Source organism: Melospiza georgiana, chromosome 2, assembly GCF_028018845.1.
Source record: "Melospiza georgiana isolate bMelGeo1 chromosome 2, bMelGeo1.pri, whole genome shotgun sequence".
Taxonomy (NCBI): domain Eukaryota; kingdom Metazoa; phylum Chordata; class Aves; order Passeriformes; family Passerellidae; genus Melospiza; species Melospiza georgiana.
The window spans coordinates 72,669,309-72,691,734 of record NC_080431.1 but is presented as its reverse complement, the minus strand read 5'-3'; the positions used below and the strand labels follow the sequence as shown (position 1 = coordinate 72,691,734).

The window sequence follows — 22,426 nt, the reverse complement described above, 5'->3', positions numbered from 1 at the left end:
TATTGGAGTAAGCTCAGGCCAATTTAACACTGCCCTTATTTAAGATGAGTTTTGTGCTATATAATGGTCATGTAGACAATCTAAATTAGGAATGAAATTATGATATAAAACCACTAGAGCTTATTTTGAAGAGCAGTCATCCCCTTTTCTCTAATATGTATGACTTGAGGCTCAGACAACACTCATGTCAGAGATTCAAAGAGGATATAACCTGAGTTCAGGATTAGCATCGCCCTTAGAGAAATGAAACAGTCACCACCTGCTACAGGAAAGCCTCAGATGAAACCCAAGAACTGTTTCCTTACCTGGGATGTATGCTCTAACCCTGAGCACTTCAGAAGGAAGGTATTAATTTTCAACTGGTGTGTTGGAATTACCTTGCTGCTTTCCTGTGGTTAGGAATTTCTGCACCTCCCAACCAAATTATTGCAGCTGAACAAAATGCAGGCTCTGTGGTCCCTGCACTATTTCTTTGTTGTAGTTCTCAGGGTGCTCCTTTGGCCCTGTTGTTTTCAGCTGGGAGAGAGGAGTTAATGCTTTGTTGGAGTACAAATCACTTTCTCTTCTGGTTACAAGAGCACAGCTAGAATGAAATAACATGCCATGGAGCTCCTGGCTGACAGCAGGTGAAACTGGCATATTAAGTTCAATGTAGTGCAAAATAAGGGGGGACATGATTAGAAAATACTAATTACTAATTACCTTTACCCAATCCTTGTACTGGGAGGTTCCATGTGACAAGGACTTATGGAGCAGCAAGAGGTAATTAGATTTCTGACAGAGAAATTGCTGCACAAGTAATTAAGCTGTCTATTTTCTTATTGCTAGATAATATCAGTTATATATCTTATAATAAAAAAAACAAATCCATATCAAGTTTCTCAAAAACACAGCTAAGAAATGACAACTTCAGAAGCCGTTCTTTGATTTTTCTTTTTAAAGACCAAAACCAATTGTGCACCAATTGTGCATTCATTAATGCCTTTCTCTGAAGGCAATTTCAAGTAATGAGCTATGAACAAACAACCTGCACTTGTCGTTTCGGTTTCTTGACATTCCCTTCTATGCAAGAGTTTCTAGCTCTTTGCATAAATACTGGTGTCAGGTCAAGCAGTTAAATAACACATTTTTGTATAATATTTTTGCTTAAAGCCCCATAAAATCTCTATTAAGTGTAAAAGTACAATCAACCCATTTATTTTGTGACAGTCTTCCTCCTCAACATATTGCTGATTTGACATTACATTATAGTATAATTTTCCTCATGTCTGAAATGCTCAGATAAAATCAGATCTTGAGTGGCTAACATTATTTTTTTTTACTCAGCATCCACATGATACACATTTGGCTATGATAAGCAAAATAATTTAGCTAAGGCTTGAAACCTTTGAACACATGAGTTTCAGAAATATATTTAGTTTACTTTAGGAAATGAGTAATAATGTTCCTTTTAGTATGCATTGGCATAATTATATTAAAAATCATATCAGCCAATCATATTTCAAAATAGTCAGCATCCAAGATTAACATTGATTTGTGCATATCAGCATTTCAAGACATGAAATTCTTAAAAACATACCAGTTAAAATGTATTAAATCACTATGTTTTATAGCTATGCAATTTCCCAGGACAGAGATGATTTACTCATTATAATTCAGTCTGTCTTTACCTCCTTCAGCATCACTAACCAACATGAATAAAGGTTGGACAGTATGACTCCTTAGCAAATATAAGTTTTATTAACTTCAGCTCCCTAATTAAAATACTGTTCATTTAATCAATTCTGCTATTACACATTTCTAATATAAAAATTATCAACAAAGTTCAGCTTGGGTCTTATTCCTTGAAAAAGTACATGGCTTTTTTATCTGGTCTTCTTGAAAGTAGTGAATTCTTGCCACAATTTATAATGTCTTTTCAAGGAAGGAGTGGACGTAATTCCACCAGAATGGGGTTTAGTGGGTTCTGGTGCTTGGTTCACCTTGTCAGTTGCCTTCAGACTTAACCTCTGGAGAGACAATGGCTTCAGTAAAAACTATCAATTCAGCCATAGGGAGGGGGAAATGTGCTGCTGTGTGTGCTTTGTCACTTTAATGGAGTGATAGAAAAATGAATTACCCCCCAAGTTTGCAAATCAGAAGTTTTCATTACTCCGAGTAATACTCTTCCATAATTACTCATCACTGCTAGTGAGATGGGTCCACCTGTGTAAATCTCTGCTGTGTAGGTAATGTTTTTATGTTCAGATCTTCCAGTTGTTCAAGGTGCAACTAAATCAACTGAAATGTGAAGATGGAGAAAAAATCTGTGTGTCTGCAGTGAGTCACTAGTCCTGGGTGTAGACTCTGGGATGATGCAGATAAGTCAGAAAAATAAAGAGTTAAAAAGAAGTAATGGAAAATATCATACCCACTTTCTGCAGAGAAAGACAACAGAAAGAAAACAGATCTTAAGTGCTAATCCGTACCTTACTGCAAAACTCTATTTGTCAAAGCGTTCATTTTAGAGAAGAAGAAACAGAATCACTTTTTTAAATAAAGAAAATTTTAGGCTCTCTTAACTTTATTAATCAAAATTCTGTAGCTTTTCTAAAGGTCAGAAAATTTCAAGCATAATGCTAATTTTCATTCTATTCCAAGTGCCTTTAAATTTTTCTAGCAATATATACTGGAACACATTTTTCATTTTTAATGTTTTAAAAGTACAGCTTTAATGTTTTAAAAGTAATATTTTAGCATGTAGACTGCAGCAAATTGAAATAACAATGCTGGGGTTTAAGATCCACATTTATTTTTACCTCTTGAATTTATGCTTTTGAGAAGAAAGCATCCAATCTCTTCTCAAGCTTGAATAAAAAATATTTTCATTGTTCCAAGGGAATTTTTGATTCCTTTTCTTAGAATTGGAAGAGCCTCTCATTCTCAAAATAGTCTTACGTCAGAAAATTCTCTGATTGCTGCCTGTCACTCTCAGAAGACATATTTGTAGAGAACAGTCTTAAGTCAGCCACCCATAGATGTCTTCCATTCTGAATTTTAATAAGCTGTGAGATAAAACAGAACTTCTTAGTCAAATATAAAATCAGAAGCATACATCTCTTGGGTGAGAACAGAGAGGCACCCACAGATACACACAATTTCTCAGCATTGCCTCTGACTTTTCATGCAGAACTGCAAGCACAGGTCTGTTGGCAATATGGAGTTATTTTTGAGGTTGCCTCACTGTCTATTTTTCAACCGTGTAGGTCATCTCATGAATTTGTCATTTTGCAATGAAAATAAACCTTATATAATTCTTCAGGATTGTTTGACATCTCTTTTTCTGTACTTTGCCTCATATCTCATTTCCGCTGGGATAATAGAGATCTCGTGCTGTTCCAAAGTGTAAAACCTGATTTCTGTTCATACTGAAAGTTGTCAAAGCAGAACAAGGGTAAGCATAAGTCTTCAAATATAGAACTTGCAGTCTTAGAAACTGCTTCCTTCCTTTGTTCCCCTGGGTAGGAAAAGGAGTAATGGGCTTAAAAGAATTGTAGGTTTGATGTTAGGAAGAATATAAGGAGTAGTTACCCTTGGGAAGAAGCAGACTGAGAGGGCTGTAAATTTTTGTCTTTGAAATACTTTAAGCAGATCTATCTGAGATGGAGCAAGCATGAATTGGTTGAGATGAATCAGTGCAGAAGTAAAAGACTTGAAGGAGCCACTGTCTTTTTCTACAGTGCTGAGGCACAATTCTATTCAAACATACTGACTAACAAAGCTACCTTCCTTTGGCTGTTAATGCTAGTTGTAGGTGAAAAAGAGTAGACCTTTACTTACAGGAAGTAAATAATTCAATTGGACACACATGATTTGTCATGACAAGGTTAGAGGGAAGGGATGCCATCCAGAGGGAATCTGACAGATTTGAGAGCTAGACCCATGCGGACCTCATGAAGGTAAACAAGGCCAAGTGCAAGGGGCAATACCAAACGCAAGTACGGGCTGTGCAAAGAATGGATTGAGAGCAGCCCTGAGGAGAAGGACTTCGGGTTGTTGCTGGATGAGCAGCTCAACATGATCCAGCAATGTGGACTCCCAGCCCAGAAAGTCAAACTCATCATGGGCTGCAGCAAAAGTATGCATGAAGAAACATGTTGAGGTCAGTGATTCTCCCCCTCTGCTCTCATGAGAGCCTGGACTGTTGCTTCCAGCTCTGGGGTCCTAACATAGGAAGGCTGTGGACCTGCTAGAGGGAATCCTGAGGAGGGCCAGAAAGATAACCACAAGGGCTTCCCTGACAAAGATGCCAAGAATTCTCCAGGAGAACTTTGCTCCATCCTAGACTTGTGTTACTTTTTGCCATTCATTTGCTTCTGACCACTCCCAGAAATAACAAATTGGTTTAATGGACTTTTGATCTGACCTGGTAGAGTATTTTCTAATGCTACATTTTCAGATGTGTAGAAGGTGTGCTTACTTGCCAACGTGCACATTTGGTAATTCTTTATTGTTTGCTTGATGTCATGGTAGACATCCACCCCAATACCACCAACACCACCCACCCTAAGGAATACATATAATTCCTGAAACACCAAAATGAAGACATTCTTCCAAATAGGTGTAGAGCTTACTCCCATGCCCACTACCTGATCTACATTACATAGCAAAATGGAACAGCAAGGTGCAATATTTATTAGAATCAGGTCAGATAGGTGCAGAGAAAAAAAAAATAAAAGCATACAAGAAGATTTTAAAAGTCAGGTGGATTGATTTGCTTTCAGGTTGTGGAGTCTGAACCACAGAAAGGAAATTATGCTTTTTTGCATCATTGCACAAACAGCTTTGACCAACCACTTCACTGCTTCCATCTGTAGCAGGACCCTGCTGCTATTGCTTACCCTGAGGGTCTCTGAGCCATGAGGCTGCCTCAAATGGAGACCACAAAGCTCAAAACCAAGTTATTCTTTGCCCTCTAGTCTGCTTTATTTCTAAAGGCTCTGTTTGCATACAGGAGGGAAGACAACTTTTCACTTCCCTAATTTCTTTTTCATCTCTAGAAAGCAAAGCTTGTTTTTGCTGTTAAGTTCCTGGGTTTTTTGGGTAGCAATGAAGATTCTGACTTAATGTTGTTATTTACAGTACATTTGATTACTAGATATACAAAGATACCTTGGGCTACACGTTCATGCCTGAACAAAAGAACAGAGATAAATAATGAGTGGGCAGCAGATAGCTGTTTTGTCTTAGAGAAAACATCTTTCAGGTGAAGCTGCACTGGACTCCTGCCTACTCTGGATTACAGAAAAAGGATCAGACTGTTCATACAGGCTGGGGTTGCACAATTTTTACTCTAAAAGTACCTTTTCACCTGCTTATTTTGGAGGAAATATCTGCACATTTACATTGTATTTATCTTCCACAATTTTGTCACAGGTTAGGCAGCAAGAAGTATTCTAGATAGAAGTATTTTGTCTGATCAATACTTCCCTGAAGTAGCAGAAACAACCAAAAATTAATCTAGAGCACATTTCAGGTCTACAAAATTTCATATCCTAATTTATTTTACAAGAACTTCTTCACCAGTTGGACTTGTAAAAAGATAGAAAAAGGCATGTTAACCCACATCACATAGCATACTTTCTGGAAGGAAATCACTGCATCCTTTACAGTGAGATCTTTCTTCATCCAACAAACACTTATTTTAAAATCTCACAAAAGATTTCTTTTAAACTGTTAAAAAGAACTCATTTCCCTCAGATCATCTATCTTGCTTTAATTTTCCTTCAGCTATAGTTGCCCTTTTTAGGTGCTAATCAGCTTTTTTCATATATATTTCTGAGTTTCCTATCAGCTGAATTACTCTGGGGACTTCCTGGAACTAATGTTTCTCCACATTTTATTCTTCCTTCTTAACCTCATTTTGACTACTTACCTTCTGCTTAGCTCATTTGCTGCAATATCTCTTAAAATCAATAACAATTTCCTCCATCTCCTCAGGAACTAAGCAGATATCTTATTAGGAGAGGTGAATTGTGATAGAGAATTCCTTTGTTGTTCTGAGAAGAATGGGCACTGCTTCAGTGTCCTTCTGCCCTCTTGCAGAGCCTCCCTTGAATTGCTTTGATCATCACACTGCTAGAAGTGGTGTCCTGCCCTCGCCCAACTTCATCTGGACATGCTCTGCAGCCATGGCATGCTTCAGAGGCACGGCCCAAGGCATCCCAAGGCACAGACCTCACTTATCACAGAACAGGGTGAATCCTGAAAATGCAGGACCTGGTTCTTCATCTTTCCAAGGACATTACAGTGCATAGAAATCAAGTCCTGAGTACTTCAAAGAAGATGGAAACTCTGAGGGATGCCCTGCAGCTCTAGATTTCCCGTGCCTTTGCTGTAGATATTGCAGCCAAGTCACAGTTTTATGTTATTTCTGTAAATCCTGGCTAAGTTAGGTATCTAAGAGTCATGTAGAGATTAAATCAGACTGATAAATTTTGGCCATGTTTCTTCAGCTGGACAGCTGAAAATCAGAATCAGTCCAAGAGCCTAAGGACATATTTCTGTCTCTGCTAAATGTTTTTATTCATTTTGTGTAATTTTGTCTTTTAATACCACAGAAAAACTGGATAATTTTAATTAACTTTTTTTTAATCAAATATGATAGTAAATACAGTAGTAAATCTGCATCTCCATATGCATACATGAACATGTGAAGCAAATGGAAGCCCCAGTAATTTCTGGAAGATGAGTACGGCTTTTGGAATGTCATTTGGAAGCTGGAGACATTGAGCAAGTCATTTTTATCTTTATATACATCTACCTTCCATTTAGAATCATAGAATTATTAAGGTTGAAAAAGACCTTAAGGATTATCAAGTCCAACTATTCACCACTAAACCACGTCCCCAAGTGCCACATGCACTTTGCACACTTTCAAGGATCGTAATTTCACCGCTTCCTTGGGTAGGGAATTGTTTCAATGCCTGACCATTCCAATACCCTTGTCCTTTCCCTTCTCTTCTCCTTTAGGGAGGAATAGTCTGACTGTCTTGCACTTGGAATCACAAATTCTTTGCAAAATTTATGTCTTTTGATTTTTGGGTTTTTACAATAACTATTTTCTAATAATAAACAAATCAACCAGGGAAAGTTCTCTTTTCTAGAGGTAAAAGACACATAGTGACTGCATTTGTGAATCTTGATGTTCTTTTACCCCAAAACAGAGTATCTATGTCCCAGCTGCTTCTTGGTAATAATCCCTTGGTAAATGCTGCCACCAACACCATGGGGAGTCCCATCTGGAAAGTGTTAATTGATATAGGATAAAATAATTCCAGCTAGCAAAAAAAAAAAGAATATAATTATTTAGTGCTCTGGTAGTGTTTTCTGAATCCATTTCATTTAGGACAGTAATTGTCAATATTTATAATTTCTGTTACAACTAATGATTTCTAATTTATTATGAAAAATCATGTGACTTAGCACTAAGGTAATTAGTCATTCTGAGACAAGTTTTGGAATTCCTGCAGATGAAAGGCATCAAATAAAATGATTATTGTAGAGAAATATCACAGATACTTTGTCCAAAGATCAGAAACTAGATGTTAAGAGGAGCAGGATGAAGGTGGGTGTACAACACAAAAGACAATTTCACCTGTTGGGTCTCAATATTAAATAAAATGAGGAAAAACTGGAAATCATGTACAACCAAAGTGGGTTCATCTACACAATTAATATTCCATGGTTCCTTCTGAAATCTGTTTCAAAGTTATTCTGCTATGTGAATGTATTATTTATTCTCAAATCAATTTATCTGTAAGGATATCTCCTGGCGTATGACCTCTGGATGACAGAAGCAGTAAAGAAAAACAGGTGAAGCCCTGGTGTCCACATCTCAATTAAGATGAGTAACGGGTAATTTAAAATAACATTTTTTTTTCACATTTGAAAGTCAGCACACTCGCCTTTGCATTTGAGGTTAAGTCTCATTCTTCAAGATGCATAAGGTAAATATTTGCCAAGCACTTAAAATGTTTTCCATGAATCAAAAAGCTCTGGAATGTTACAGTCACTAATGACATGCCACCTTGCATATCTGTCACAAGCAGGCAATGCAATTTCAGAAACTGCATAGTAGGTCAAGAGTGGAGAGTTTATAGAAAGGTATCTTTTTCCTCTCCTTGGGGCTGTAAAGGGAATTTATGTGATATGCATTCCTCTTGGCCAATCCATTTTCTCTTTATCTGAGCATGAAACAGATGCTGTGAGAAATCCATAGCTTCAAAAAAATCCCAATATTTTCGCAAGGCTTTGGATTTAAAATATTAGGGATGAATCCAAATTAAAAATGGAACATAAAGGAAAGCGAAGAGGAAGTGGAAATATTGATTAATTTATGATTTCCCATAAATCTAGTGTGTGGCTTTGCGACTTTAGTTCTTTATGTACATTGGGAAAAGAAACAAAATAATTCTCCACTTAACAAAACAATAGGGAAGAATATTTGGGGCAGAAAAAGAGTATTCATTAGTAGAGGTAGTTTTTCTTGTAAGCCCATGGCATTCCAGTGAACGGCACTCTCACTACACTTGGAATGCCCTTTTATAACCTTCTCAGTGGAATGGGTAGCCCAGAGCAACTCCAGGATCAGACAAGGAGTGAAAGTATAAATCTTATCCTAGTCCATTTTTCCTGCATAGAATTGCAAGAAAAGTTAATTTCATGACCCTTCTTTAATTTCAGATGTAGCACTTTCTCCTTAGACCACTCAGAACCATCTGTTCTTCTCAAAATCTTGCCTCCTGTCTTTTCCCCTGACAAATGATGCACAAAAAGGTCCCCAATACAATCTGCTTGTATGATCTGGGTTTATACTGGTGTCACATCCATCCCAGGTCAGCGCCTTAGGTCATTCTCTACAGAACCAACCAACGACCCTAGCTTCTGACCAACAGGTAAATATTCACAGACCACAGAGCCCAAGAGTCAAAAACCAAGAGAGCACATAGGAAAGTCATGGAAAACAGATCTTTAAATCCCTAAAGGAACTCAGATTATCACTGTAAATTATATAATTGTTTTATGCCCCATCTATGTCAAGAAGTGCTTTAAAGTTCTCTGTTTTTTCTGTTACTTTTTTCTTTTGCCTCTGCCTCAAAACCTAGAGATTAGCCCATAGTGGAAGGAGAACATTTTCGTAAGAATGAACATTTTTGTGAAACATTGTTACTCCACAACTTCCTACACCCTACGCATGATTCTTGCTGCATGGCAGAAACACAAAACTGCTCTACAGACTCAGGGTGACTCAAAGCCTAACAAAAGTCCTCAGGTGGCAAAATTAGTTAGTTTTTATTTGTTTATGCTTTTGGTTTATTTTTCCCTGGCTTATAGCTGATTTTGATATCAAATTGGACATCAAGCTGTTGAAAAATACCACATGCTCCAAAATCCTTGGGAACTCTGAAGTGCAGAGCCAAAGTAGAGAGACTATATCTCTCCAGCCATCCTCGTCTGATGCAGCAATTACTGGCTGGGGCATATTAACCTATGCCTGAGTAGACACTTCTCAGCCATTACCTTGGAATCTCTGGTAATAAATAAAAGGATAGAAAAAATCCCTACACTTTCCTTTTTCTTTCTTTGTAAACACTTCCAGCTCTTGCTGCATTTTTCACAATTAAATTGTGTAGTAGTGCCACAGGCATGGATACACCCTAAATGGTCAGTTACAATGAAGGATTTTTGTTTCAATTGGAAAGACTTTGCAGTTTAGGTTTCTAAGAGAAGCTATCACTTTCAATTTACTCAATGGAAGTCATATACCGAATAACAGCTGTCTTATAATTACTCATGACAATTTCCACTGCAGCTAGAAACAGGTATTTTTCACAAAGAAACTAAACAAAACAGACAAAACAAACAAAAACTTGAAGCAAAGCCTTAAAACCTGTTCTCTTTAGGCCTTGCTTTTTTTTGAAGAGATAATCTGAATTGCTCTGCTCTTATTCATTGTCAGCAATTTCTGAAGTCCTTATTCATAAAAACATCTCAGGGGGCTAAACTTAGCACTGTTGTACATAAATCCCATAAAAAATTATGTACAGTTTGGAGTCTGGTGTAGTTAAGGGCCAACATATTTTTTTTAAAACAATGCTTATGCGCTTCTAAATTCGGGTACTGCTGCAGATAGTTGACAATTTCTTGTATTTAGGGCAGAAGATAGCAAATATCCTATGGCACCAGATTCAGCTAGAGATAGTGGAGGTGGCATTTGCTCCAATCTACTCTAAACAACTGACAAGTAGCCTTTTCCAGCAAAGATAGTTATCAAGAAAATCTTTGTACAAGCCCTTTGCCAGAATATGATTTCTCTGAGCTACTTGAAATATTCACATTACAAACAAGGGACCTAAGAAGGTCCTATTTTGCCCAATTAACTGTAGAGCAAATACTGATGGCTACATGGAAGTGTCTAAATGATAGACATCTATAAATGTTCATGTGAATTTCACCTTGAGGATTGTGGTCCCTTTGGGTGTCTGTCCAGAAAAGGACCAAGACAGTCCATGGAATCCCCTACAGATAAAATGTATTAGAAAAGAAGGATGGAGACAGTTGCCATGTATTGGAGAAAGAATTAAGACAGTCCCATCTGAAAATGCCAATATGTAGGCTGAAGTCAAAGACTAGGGGCAGAGACAAGAGCCACAGTTGTTTGCTTTCCCCTTTGCCCGAGGGGGAAGGGCAGCTGTGTGCAACGGGGCAGACTGGGAACAGAGGCTGGTGTCCTACCAGTTGGACAGACTCAGTTTCCCAGCTGCCAAGACAGTCTTTGAAAGTTTCCCTGGAGGTCTTACCATGACTTCTGGTTTCACTAACACCATTTTGCTTGCATTCCCATAGGGTTCATGCTTGGGACAGCAACAGGTCATCCTTCTAATAATGCACTGAAGAGGCACCGAGTACATTAGTTGACTAGTTGACTGCCAGTATACTCCCTTTTGTTTTCAATACATCATTTTTCCTGTCTTGTTTAGAATCCACTTGCTGAATAAGGGGAAAATGTAAAGATCCCTTTAGGTTCACATCAATAACTTCTTTGCTTATGAGTCCAGGATTTTTTCCTTCTAGATGAACAGACAGTAAGAGACTTTTCTTCCTGTGACAGTTAGGAAAGGAAACACTGATATCATAGAAATAAGAGAAAGGATTACCTATATATTGCACTTAGGACGGTATGCACATCAACACACTGAATCAGGAAGAAAAGGTGACAGTTAACAAACTCTGTTTTGGGAAATCCTGTTTCAGGTACACCCAGAAGCCATATCAGCAATCTTTAACACAGAGTTACTGGAGTGAGACACAGCTTCAGGCTGTGTAAGTACACAATGCATTTTAAACTTCAGTGAACAAAACGGTGATATAGATCAAAGATTTTTGAGCCAGCTTTCCTTTACTCATCGCTGCTTGGTGTGGCCAAGCAGACTTGTGTTTGCCTGGCATGTCATGAGAATGATGCATGTCTTTGTAGAGTTTGTACTGCTATGACAGAGCTGACATTAATCCCTATCTGTTAGACGTGCACAGGTATAGGAGAGGCCATGAGTCTGTGCTGCATGTGCATCATATCCAGAAAATGTGATAGCTTTCCTTTTTTTGCCCTGCTGACTAGAACAGCAGGCTATAACTGCATGTTATTACTCACCTGCCCAGCAGCAAGAACTCCCCAGCGAGTCCCAGGCGCCTCATGGCCATCAGGAGGCCTCTGACAGTCATGCCCTCGCAGAAGCAGGCCACCACTCTCGCCTTGGGCAGGTGGCTCCGGAGCTTCCGCAGCAGCTTGTCAAAGCTCTGCTCGCCAGCATTGCTGTAGATCTTGTAGGAGTGTGCAATGCAGATCCCTTCCTTGGCTGCCATGTCTTTGAAAGCTTCCATTCCACTTTCACCATAGTTTCCTAAATGCAAACAGAAACACAAATGCATATATTAAAATCTGTGGCAGCTTTACTTCCTTGGGAAACATCAGATATTTTAAATGTGTTACATATCTGCAGAGAGATCGCTGTACCAATCTTAACAACATCACTTTAATCTTTTAATTAGTCAATTTTTCTTCAAGACAAGGTCAATAAATTTTCCTGGAAAATTCACTGCTCTTCAAGAGACTGCATCTCTGCTTAAACCAAAGGCTGTTGAGTACTTCACTACCTGTGAGGATCTGGTCCATAATGTGTACAATAGTGTATATACAAATGGCCATCTCTTCTGATTCTCTTAAACTGACTGATGTGGCCAAATTCTCTGTGATTTACTTCAGTAAATTAAAAAAAAATACATTGAGAATTAATTTTTAGGTGTAATATTTTAAATATATGCAAAAAAAAAAAAAGCTCACAATATCGCCTAATTCATAATGCAATCTGAAAAGCAATATTTTTTTTTTGGGTAGAGTGAAAAGTAAAATTTGTTTTGTTGAAGCAAAAACTTCTACTGGAGAATTAATAATAAAATTGAGGATTAGCATTACAGGGATCACTAGAGCACAGATGAACTCAATGTGCTTTAATCTTTTCTGGGTTTTCTTCCTGTTTGTTTGTTCTGAATTAAATTTCAACCAGTGGGAAATACTTCATATTTTCTTTCCATGTCCTTCTTCCTCTATGGAGATAAACTGGTAATAGATATTAAGAGACAGATACTTTTTTTCCTTTATTCTGTTTTAGCACAGACACTTTCTTCACTGCCAGGCCTACACAAAAGTCACAGTGCTTAAACAGTGGATGTACTGATACCACTGGTCACCCCGACCAGGATTGTGTGTCTGCTTCCCTGTGCTCCTCCATCTGGCTTTTGAAATCTGTTTCATGTCTCATTTAAACAAGGAGGTCTGTGAGGCAGGAAATCTGTCTCAAAAGTAATGTCTTTGAGGCAAGGAAATATTTCTCAAAAGTAATGTCTTAAACCCTCAGTAATATTCCACAGAAATACAATCGGTTAATTAATTAATAAAACTGCGAGTGTCAAGTGATCAAGTTGCAAGAAACCACTGATCCTTCACAAATTTGTTAGCTTGCAAATGGAAGAATCTGTAAGAAAAATACTCTCTTACCAGCAGAATTACAAGTACACAGGAGCACTGACAGTGAAAATGCATGTGAAGCAGTGAGGATCAGAAATGGATTTAGACTGTCGTCTGTTTGTTTGTTTTTTTTTACTTTGGACTTTGAAGCTAGCAAGAATTCATCTTGCCCACCTGAGGAGTCATCCCTATCACTCTGGGGCTACAGCTCAGGGGTTTTGTTACTCTCAGAGCTGAATATGAATTTAAAAACAGTGCTCAGTTTCAGGATCTTATCATCCAAATAGTCAAAAGAGGAAAATAACAAGAAGACGGGTAGTAACATTATTTTTCTTTCACACCAGCAATGAATCCCTGAGACTCTGAGATCACTAAATTTCCAAATTGCACCCAACCAAAATGGCAACCTGAATGCAGGTCTTTCTACCTAAAGGTAGACCCCTACCTGAAAGGTCTTTCATTTTCTTCCTTGCTGTGATTAGGTCTAATGGAAACCACATTATCATGCAAATTTTTCCTGGACAAAATGTCATTTAAACCCAGTTGTTACAGTGCTTCTTGAGAGTAGTAAATCAGGAGTCCAGTGCTTAACCCTGTGTCATGCCCTTAGGGCAAACTGTGTTTCCTGTGGTACATGAGCATCAAGTGATTCCCATGGGACACTGAAATAGTTCATCTAGAGGTCAAAACCATGGTGTCTCATGAAATATGTATTATAGCTGCCAAAGCCAGCCTGAAGGAAAAATTAGGGTCAGTCAGATTTAACTCCCAGCGGACCCATAGGTCTTCAAAAATAAAATTAAGCCATCCGACAAGAAATAAACTACTTTGTCTAAAATTATTTTCATTTAGGTCATTCTGGATCAACATTAAATATTCTATTTCACTTTTTCTAACAGAAGATGAAAAGAACAAGGAAACATTTTCAATCTTTGCCATAGAAGATGTAAGTTTGAGGAAAAACAATATCCTGGTTTTGGCTGTGATAGAGTTAATTTTCTTCACAGTAGTTAGTATAGTGCTATGTTTTGGATTTGTGCTGAACACAGGGTTGATAATATAGAAATGTTTTGTTGCTGGGCAGGGATTACACAGAGACAAGACCTTTTCTACTTTTCATGCTCTCATGCTGGTGAGGAAGTTGGGGCTACATGGGAGGCTGGGAGGAGACACAGCTGGGACAGGTGACCCCAGCTGATCAAAGGGATATTCCAGACCATGGCATCATGCTCAGTACATAAAGTTCAGGGAAAAAGGAGAAAGGGAAGATGTTTGGAATGATGGTGTTTGTCTTCTCAAATCACCATTACACGTGATGTGGCCCAGATTTCCTGGAGACAGCTGAACGTCTCATGGGAATTAGTGATTTAATTCCCTATTTACTTTGCTTGTGTGCACAGCTTTTCTTAACCTATTTAACTGTCTTTATCTTAAACCACGTGTCCCTTAGCTTTTACTTTTCTGATTCTCGCCCTTATTCTGCTGGTAGGGGAGTGAGTGAGAGGCTGCCTAGTGCTTCATTGCTGGCTGGGGTTAAATTATGACACCAAAGACACTGAAATTATGAAGATCTCATTTTCTGTCAAAAAACTGAGTGGAAAATTCCCAGCCAGGTCCAGTTTACTTACAGAACTGCATATCTTTTATGTTGTAAATACTGCAGTATTTGCTTGAAAGTGTTATAAGCATTCAAACTTTTCTGTTTGAATTCTGTTATCCTCAGGCTTGGTATAAAGTTGACAATAGGTTTAATTACAGTACTGAAAAATAGCAGGTCTTTTAGACAGCACAAAGTGCATTAACTCCTTTCCAATCCAATAAAATCTGCTCGAGCACAAACACCCTGGTTTCATCAAGCATCAAGACAGGGAGATTTTAAGAAACCATACAAAAAGTTATGTGTCATCCAAAATCATATGAAACATGTTAAACTACCAGTAGTACTTAGGAAAATGTTATGTTCTTAACGTTTGGAAGAAAATACATCCTGGCAGTCCAAATCTGAGAGTCACTGAGGTCTCCAACTGGGAAAACTACAGCTCTATGACATGGGTTCAAGAGAGATCTGATAAAAACAGAAAGCAGCTTTGCTTCAAGACACTCATACAAATACACCAGTGGTGCTCTTGCCTTGCTGATTAAACTCTATGCAATTAATTATTCATAGTGAATTCTCCTGTTGTGCAAGTGTTTTGATGAGGTATGTATATCTTGTGTGAGCTATACTGTGGGGATAAGGAACACTCCATGATGGAAAAAGAAAATCTTTTCTGTTAAATTTTTTTGCACCATATATTGGCAAAAATTTCATCTGGGTTCTCTTTCTGAATAAAACATATATGTGCATAAACATATACATTTAGCATTGAAGAAATGAGAGTGGGAAAGAAGGTAAGATATATTCTGTCGTTTCCTTGAGGATGTAAGGTTCTTAGTGGAAGAGAATCTCCATGCTTTCTGTATGGAACTGGCCTCCTCAAGGACAGGATTCTTCAGTATAACTATAGCAGTACTACCAAAACTGCCTCAGCTAGAGCAAGTTTCCACCAATGGGGCAGTTCCCACTGTTCAGCCAAGTCTACGACACAAGAAAAAGGATATAGAGGCTTCAGGATTTACACAAATGGATGGACAATGGTGATGTCTTATGCAGCTTGTAGTTTCACTTCCAAGTGCAAATTAATTCAGAACTCCTTAGCTGGAAACAAACTAACATTTTTTTTTGGTGAGTCCCATATGATGAAAGTTGCCTATATCCTGGGAATTTATCCATGTATCTATTTTGTTTCCTCTTCTAAATTTAAAGAAAATTCTGAAGGAAATGTTCAGCAGAAGAGGGGATTGATTTACTCTTGCTTGCTTAATTCCGGTTCATCAGAAAAGACTCCCCAAACAACACAAGCTGGAGCTCAAGTACAGTCAATTTAAATTCAGCTCCTCTTGCCCCACCAAACTCCATCTCCATTTCAGTAGTTGGAAACTGGCACCTTTATGCTGCTGCTGGAGGGCGTATCACAGTTTTTCAGTTGATGTTCCTGTCCTCTTGAAATTTTTTTTGCAGTGCTGTAATCAGAACTATTAGCAGTAGATGGCTTTTGTAAATGTGTGCTCTTGGCAACAAGTGGTAGCTGGGTTCTTTTAGAATACTGGCCTGGATCCTGCATGTTGCCTACCTGAACACCTGGCCCAAAGCCCAGTCAAAAGCTACTCCCATATGTCACTTCATGTTTTTTTAAAAAAGCAATTACATCATCGTGCGAAAGACTTGTCCCTGCTGCAGAGTTGGAATTTTGTTCAAAACTCAAGCATATGTGTCCCCACCTACAGTCTAACTATAACAATCTGTTGGTTCCACTTCCCATGAATCAGTACTAGAAACTATTAAGAAGCTTAAAAAGAACAGATTGTGCTTTTTTTCCAGATGATGCTTAATATAGTACACCACATAATAATATTTCAATCTGATAGAAAAGGGTCAGGCAAACTGCAGGCAGCTCTTGCTTCCCCTCCTGCTCCCAGCTGAGCCAATTAAACTACCTAACCACAACCCATTAAGATCTTATGTGCATTACAAAGCAAAACAACAATGTTTTAATTCTTAAAATATTTAGCAAAATGTATTGACATCTGCCCTATCAGATTAAAGGTTATCAATAAGAGGTGAAAAGTCTCTACTGCCAAATGGAAGAACAAACTGTGTTTTCTCCTGCCCAGGAATTTTTGGGATGTCATGCATGCCTTTTTGCATAAAAGAGCTTTTTTTATTCATAGCTGTACCCGTAAATTGCTATCAGCCAGTTCTTTTGTTTAAGATATTTTCATTGACCATAGATGAGCATCAACCTTTAGGAGAGTTTTAAGATGTAGGATTGTTTCTGGCAGGTCACAGTGAAAATTCACAAAGCAAAAGAAGAGGAGCCTTGAGTGGAACAGAAGAAATGCATAATGTCATTCATTAGGCTGGTAATAATCCTACCTGTCACAAAGCATATTTATTTAAGCAGAAATACTCATTATTTTTCTAGACAAGGAAGAACAAACCAGAATAATATTCTATGTTGTGTCTGAGCCACAGAAAAGAAGTCAAGACAGGTTAAAATCTGCAGTATGTGTTTTGAAAGAAATAAAGGGAATACAGATCTTCATTTTCCTCTAGTTCCCATTTGCACCAAAAGGATGAACTTTGCAAGAAATATAAAAAAAAGAAGGTATAGCTTTGGTATAATTTTGAAAATGCATGTGGGAGTAATACCATATATTTATGAAAGGCAACATGTTGGTTGATTAGCATGACGCTCTTCCCAAAAGTTGAAAATACGGGCGTGTTTCCCAAATGGAAATGTTAGACGTGTGCTTGACTGTTACAATTCAAATTAAGAATGGAAAAACACCAATAGTACCTGCTACTACCTGCTAGATATTTTCTACATTTTGCTCTTTTGACTATGGGTCTTTTAAAATACCTCACTATCAAGAATAGGGGCATAAACCAAGTCTTTTGAGCAGCTGGAGCAACCACATGACACTGATACAACATGATCAAAATCACAGCCTTCTGTGTAGTTATGTCTGCAAATAGAACATGACAATAGAGTGTTACTTTATTCTAAAGAGTACAAACCAAATGAAATCAAAACACATATGCCTGAAAGTCTGGAGTTTTCTCTATGTGTTTAAAAAAAAAAATAACAAATTCTTTTCATCTGATCCAAATACTTAAATGATTTTTGGATGGTATTTAGGTTTCTATATTAAATATATATGTGTAAAACAGTAAAAAATAAAATTAAAAGTTCATTTTGAAAGCAAGCCATTAAAAACAACTTAAATGAGAATAGTTCCTCCAAATATATTCCACTTAAATATTTATAATATTTTCTTTTTCCTTAATAATCACTTGAAGACTGGGCTGTTCCACTTCAATCACCTAGGTGTTAGATAGCAACTTCAAGAACTTAGGGCTCTTTCCTCATGATACATTAAACATAACAATCTGAATTTAATGGAAAAAAAGGGATAAATATGTACACACTTTTGTATGGATAGGTTTCTCCCAAGAAATGACTCTCAATTGAAGCAGACAGGGAATGTTGGCTGGGCTGGGAGAAATCTTCTTTCTGCCCTGCTCAGCAAAGGAATGTCACAGGGCAAAAATTTCCATAAGGGATTAAATTAGGAGCGCTACTTACTCCATCCTTGAAATTGCTATACTTGCCTCCTGTAAGCACAGACAGTCTCAAAGTGATTCAAAGGACAAAATCTAACATCTGAGGCCTCATAGGGGCCATCACAGCTGATGGCTGCAGTTGGGACTCTGTCCTTGGCTGTCTGTATGATAGTGGAGAATCATTTACATATTTTCTTGGGTGTTAATGTTATCTGTTCAAACTAAAAGCTCTTCAAACAACATTTACCAAGTACTTATAAAACTCAGACCCAAAAGGGTTGCCTATGTCCCTGTATGTTGACTACTAGAATTCAAGATGTGTCAATACAAAGGAACATTAGCTACCACAATATCATGCTTGCTATAAGCCTAATTTCCATTTCTATGAAGAGTTTTGAGGTTTTTAGCTTTCTACATTTGAAGACATTAAATGTTTTCATAATCACAAAAATGTTAGCTAAACAAAGCCCTCCCCCCCATTTCTAATCTTCTTAAAATTCAGTCCAGTGAAATAATGTGTGGAAATTATAATATTTAATTTAGATATTGACCAATTTATCATGTAATGTAAGACTTATATTTCTTTCTGTAATGTAAAATAAAATCAAACATGTATTTTGAATCAAGAAACTATTTTTATTTCTAAAGTAATTAGCTAAAATATCCAAGCATTTAAAAACAAATTTATTGTGTTTAATTGGGAAAATAATTACCTATTTTCCATGAGGTTAAGTTTCAGCTAGGTATTTTCTGACTAGAAATTCTCATCCAGACTCTTTTGGACCAGCTCCATTCATAAGGTATTTGTTTAACTAACCAAATTTTAAATTATTTTAGAAAAGTAACATATAATACACTGCAAACATAACTGTACTTAATTAATTTAAGCAATCTGTTTATTATCTCATCTGAGATCTCATAAATATCAGTTTGATATCAAAGTCTCTTCTCTCTCATCTTCTCTGAGCTATTTTGAAATAATAAATTAATTTCTCAGGATAATGATGACCTAGTTTCACAGTTAAATGCACCCCACTTTTATGTATTTTTAAATTATCACCTCATGACTTTAAAAGAGAAACTCATTTAAACATTGCTGTTATGTGAGCAAAGGGAACAGTGTGGAAGCAGCCTTTTCTGTATGCTTCCTTTGATCCCTCCAGCTGACTGGGATGTCTGCAGCTTTGTGGCTCTTGTCCACTGAGCAACCTTTGAAGTCCTACATGATGCTAATGTCTGCTAGAGGATTTAAAGTCTGACAGCTCCTGCAGAAACACGCTGACGTCTCTGACTGCTCTCCTTGTTTTCAGACTGGAGTGATTAAGATTCTTCTGTACTTTGTGTTTGGGAAATAGCTCTTTCTATATACCTGGTTCTAAGCCATTTCCATTAATAAAAAACAGTTTGAGAATACCTGAGACAGACAGTATTGGACTGGAGGCTGTTTCTTCCAGGATACAAAAGCTAAGACAGAAAGGAGAGGTCTTTGCAGTGGGAACTCTTCGGTCTATGATTCTGTATCCTTCATTGCGGGTGTAGTGATTTCCCAAGGAATTCAGCTGTTTGGGGTTTATTAGCTGGCATTTGGACCTAGTCCCCATTCTAATTAGGCTATCAATTATGATATTTCTCAAAAGACTTGGTCCATTCTACAAATCTACAACATTACACTTCTGTAAATTCACAAACTGGAACATAACATCATGTAATATTAATTCTTTACTCTACTATGTCTTGCATCTGGTCTTTTTTTGAAATACATGATGTCTTGTTTTGCTGATGCAGTAGGTGAGCAGTACCAGAAGTCATCCAGCAAAAGGAAGCATATTTCAGAGATTATTAGATTCTGAACGCCTTCAATTAATCTTGAGTTTTCTGCTAAGTGCCTTTCTCTCTGCCCTCTGTCCTCATATGTGAAATGAAGGTAAAAATGTTTTCCTGATGGTCACGGCGCAAGAATAAGCATATTATGAAAAACCCAGACAACTGTAGCAAAAGAGCACTATCTACATTGGTTAGACTGAATGAAACATGACAGTTTTTCCTCACAAAAAACCACTTTTGCTTTGTTGCAATAACAAGCACATCACACTTATTGTAGTAACAATCACTGTTTGTCTAACATTCATTTAAAAAATAAAAGCCTAAAATATCCCAACAGTAGCTGAAGGTGATGGCAAGGCTACTGTTAAGAGTGCGCCTTATTTTCACTCTAAAGGATTATGCACATTCATATTCAGAACCTTCATTTGGGAGAAGAGTGAGTTTTTTGACTTTCTCAGTATAAACTTGGAGAAGAGGGAGGAATCCATGAAAGTTTAGTACGGTAACTGGAAGGCAGTTTTATTGACTGCATTTCCTGGGAGTGCTTGTCAAAAGGGTTTGAAGGGGGCAATATGAAGTTTCTTGGGGAATATTTCTAATTCTCAGAGTAAACTGTGAAGAACAACGAGAAGACCAAAACTGTAGGACCAGTTACTTGCTTGCAGATGTTCTCATTTCAGGAACATGTTGCATAATCGTTGCTCCTTGATCCATAACAAAGATTGAATTCTTAGAAGAATATTTGAAAAATGTATTTGAGAATGTTAGGGTAAAGGTGGTTTTTGAAATGTACCTTCACGTGATCTCACTAGGACACTGTGATCCTCAGCTTTGGGATGCAGAAACTGAAGATTGGAGAAAATAGAACAGGGTTGAAGGCAAGAATATGATCTTCTTCACTGTGTGGGTGACTGTGCACTGGAACAGATTGCCCAGAGAGGATGTGGAGTCTCCCTCATTGCAGATATTCAAGAACCATCTGGACACAGTCCTGTGCAGTGTCCTCTGGGATGGCCCTGCTTGAGCAGGGAGGTTGGAGCAGATGACCCACTGTGGTCCCTTCCAACCTTACCCATCCTGTGATTTGCTGACTTTCAGACTAAGCTGCCCTATAACAAAAGGATAATTAGTTACTAAAAATTGCATAATTACGAGCTCTCAGCATGTCTGCCTTGAAGAATCTGTCCAATGCCAAATTAGTCTTTGTCTTCCCTGGTTTTTAATCTGATTTTTTGTATTCTCTTTGAATTTGACCCTATTAAATATTTTCTATCAAATATTGGAATAGCTTCTCAAATTGATATTTTCAGAAGCCCTCAACAGTTTTTAGAATAGCCACCATGTATCAACTTAATTTTTTAAAGATTAAACAAATCCAGTATTCTGGTTTTCTTGTGGCTGATTTCCAATTAGTTTTTGTTGTCCAGACAGGATAGCATGCCATTTTTTTCAAGATATGGTACTTTCCTATCTTATACTTTGCCATGACAGAGTAGAATTGAAAGACGATTTCATGCCTCAAAAACTCATTACCTCTTTGTGTACTTTGGGTAGGACATTTAGCTTATTTTAAAATGGAATGACACTGTTGACTCAAGTATAACTTGTGATCCATTTTAATTATCTAGGTCTTGTTTTCTGCAGAATTGCTTTTAGTCAGTCATTCTTAATCCAGTATTTAAGCAGTAGCATATTTCGTTCTAGGAGCAGTGTCATCCAACATGGTACTCTTTACAGGTTTAATAACCATGCTCTGTTTATCCTAATTCAAATCACTGGAAATGTACTTAAAAATTGAATCAAAGCAGATTTCTGAGAAGGCTATTGAGCATATGTCTCTTGTGAGAAAGTGAGAAGTACAGTTTGAACATTGATTTATGTTCTGTTTTGCGCCTAACACAGGTAGGTTAGCATATGGTTTTAAGATAAAGTCACTCATTCCACACAAAGGATCTGAACTGGATACTAGGTTGACTTGATATGATTTATTTTTAAGAATACATTGTCCCTTTTTTTATGACACCAGAAGAGAAGTACTCATTACAAAAAAAATTGTTTATTTTTGCATAAGTGAAATACAATTGGCTGAGCTCTTTCCTCAGTTTCTCTTTCAAGAAGCAGTAGTGTTATCTCATTTCAGTTTTTCAGAAGGTTATGCACCTCAGATAGGTTTTATCTAAGAGAGCATTAAAAACATATGCAGTTATTCCAGAGTGCTGAGGTCCCCTAGAAGGAAACAGAGTAAAAATCCTTTTGGCCAAAGTGATCAGAGAACTTGAAGCTCTTTTTGACTGCAACATGCTCAAGTTTCAGTAAGATGGCCTCATATGATGTGTTAAACACTGTCATCCATCATATTAGCTTGTTCC

The 22,426-nt window shown here is 37.4% G+C and overlaps 1 protein-coding gene across 3 annotated transcripts in view; it reads right to left on the bottom strand.

The window, feature by feature from the left end:
• GRM5 (glutamate metabotropic receptor 5) overlaps positions 1-22,426 on the bottom strand; it is a 244,074-nt gene that overhangs the window by 123,321 nt on the left and 98,327 nt on the right. For all 3 annotated transcript variants that reach the window (XM_058018391.1, XM_058018390.1, XM_058018392.1), the window contains one exon: positions 11,693-11,942. In XM_058018391.1, the coding sequence (XP_057874374.1) occupies positions 11,693-11,942 (250 nt within the window). The remainder of the gene's footprint in view (positions 1-11,692; positions 11,943-22,426) is intronic.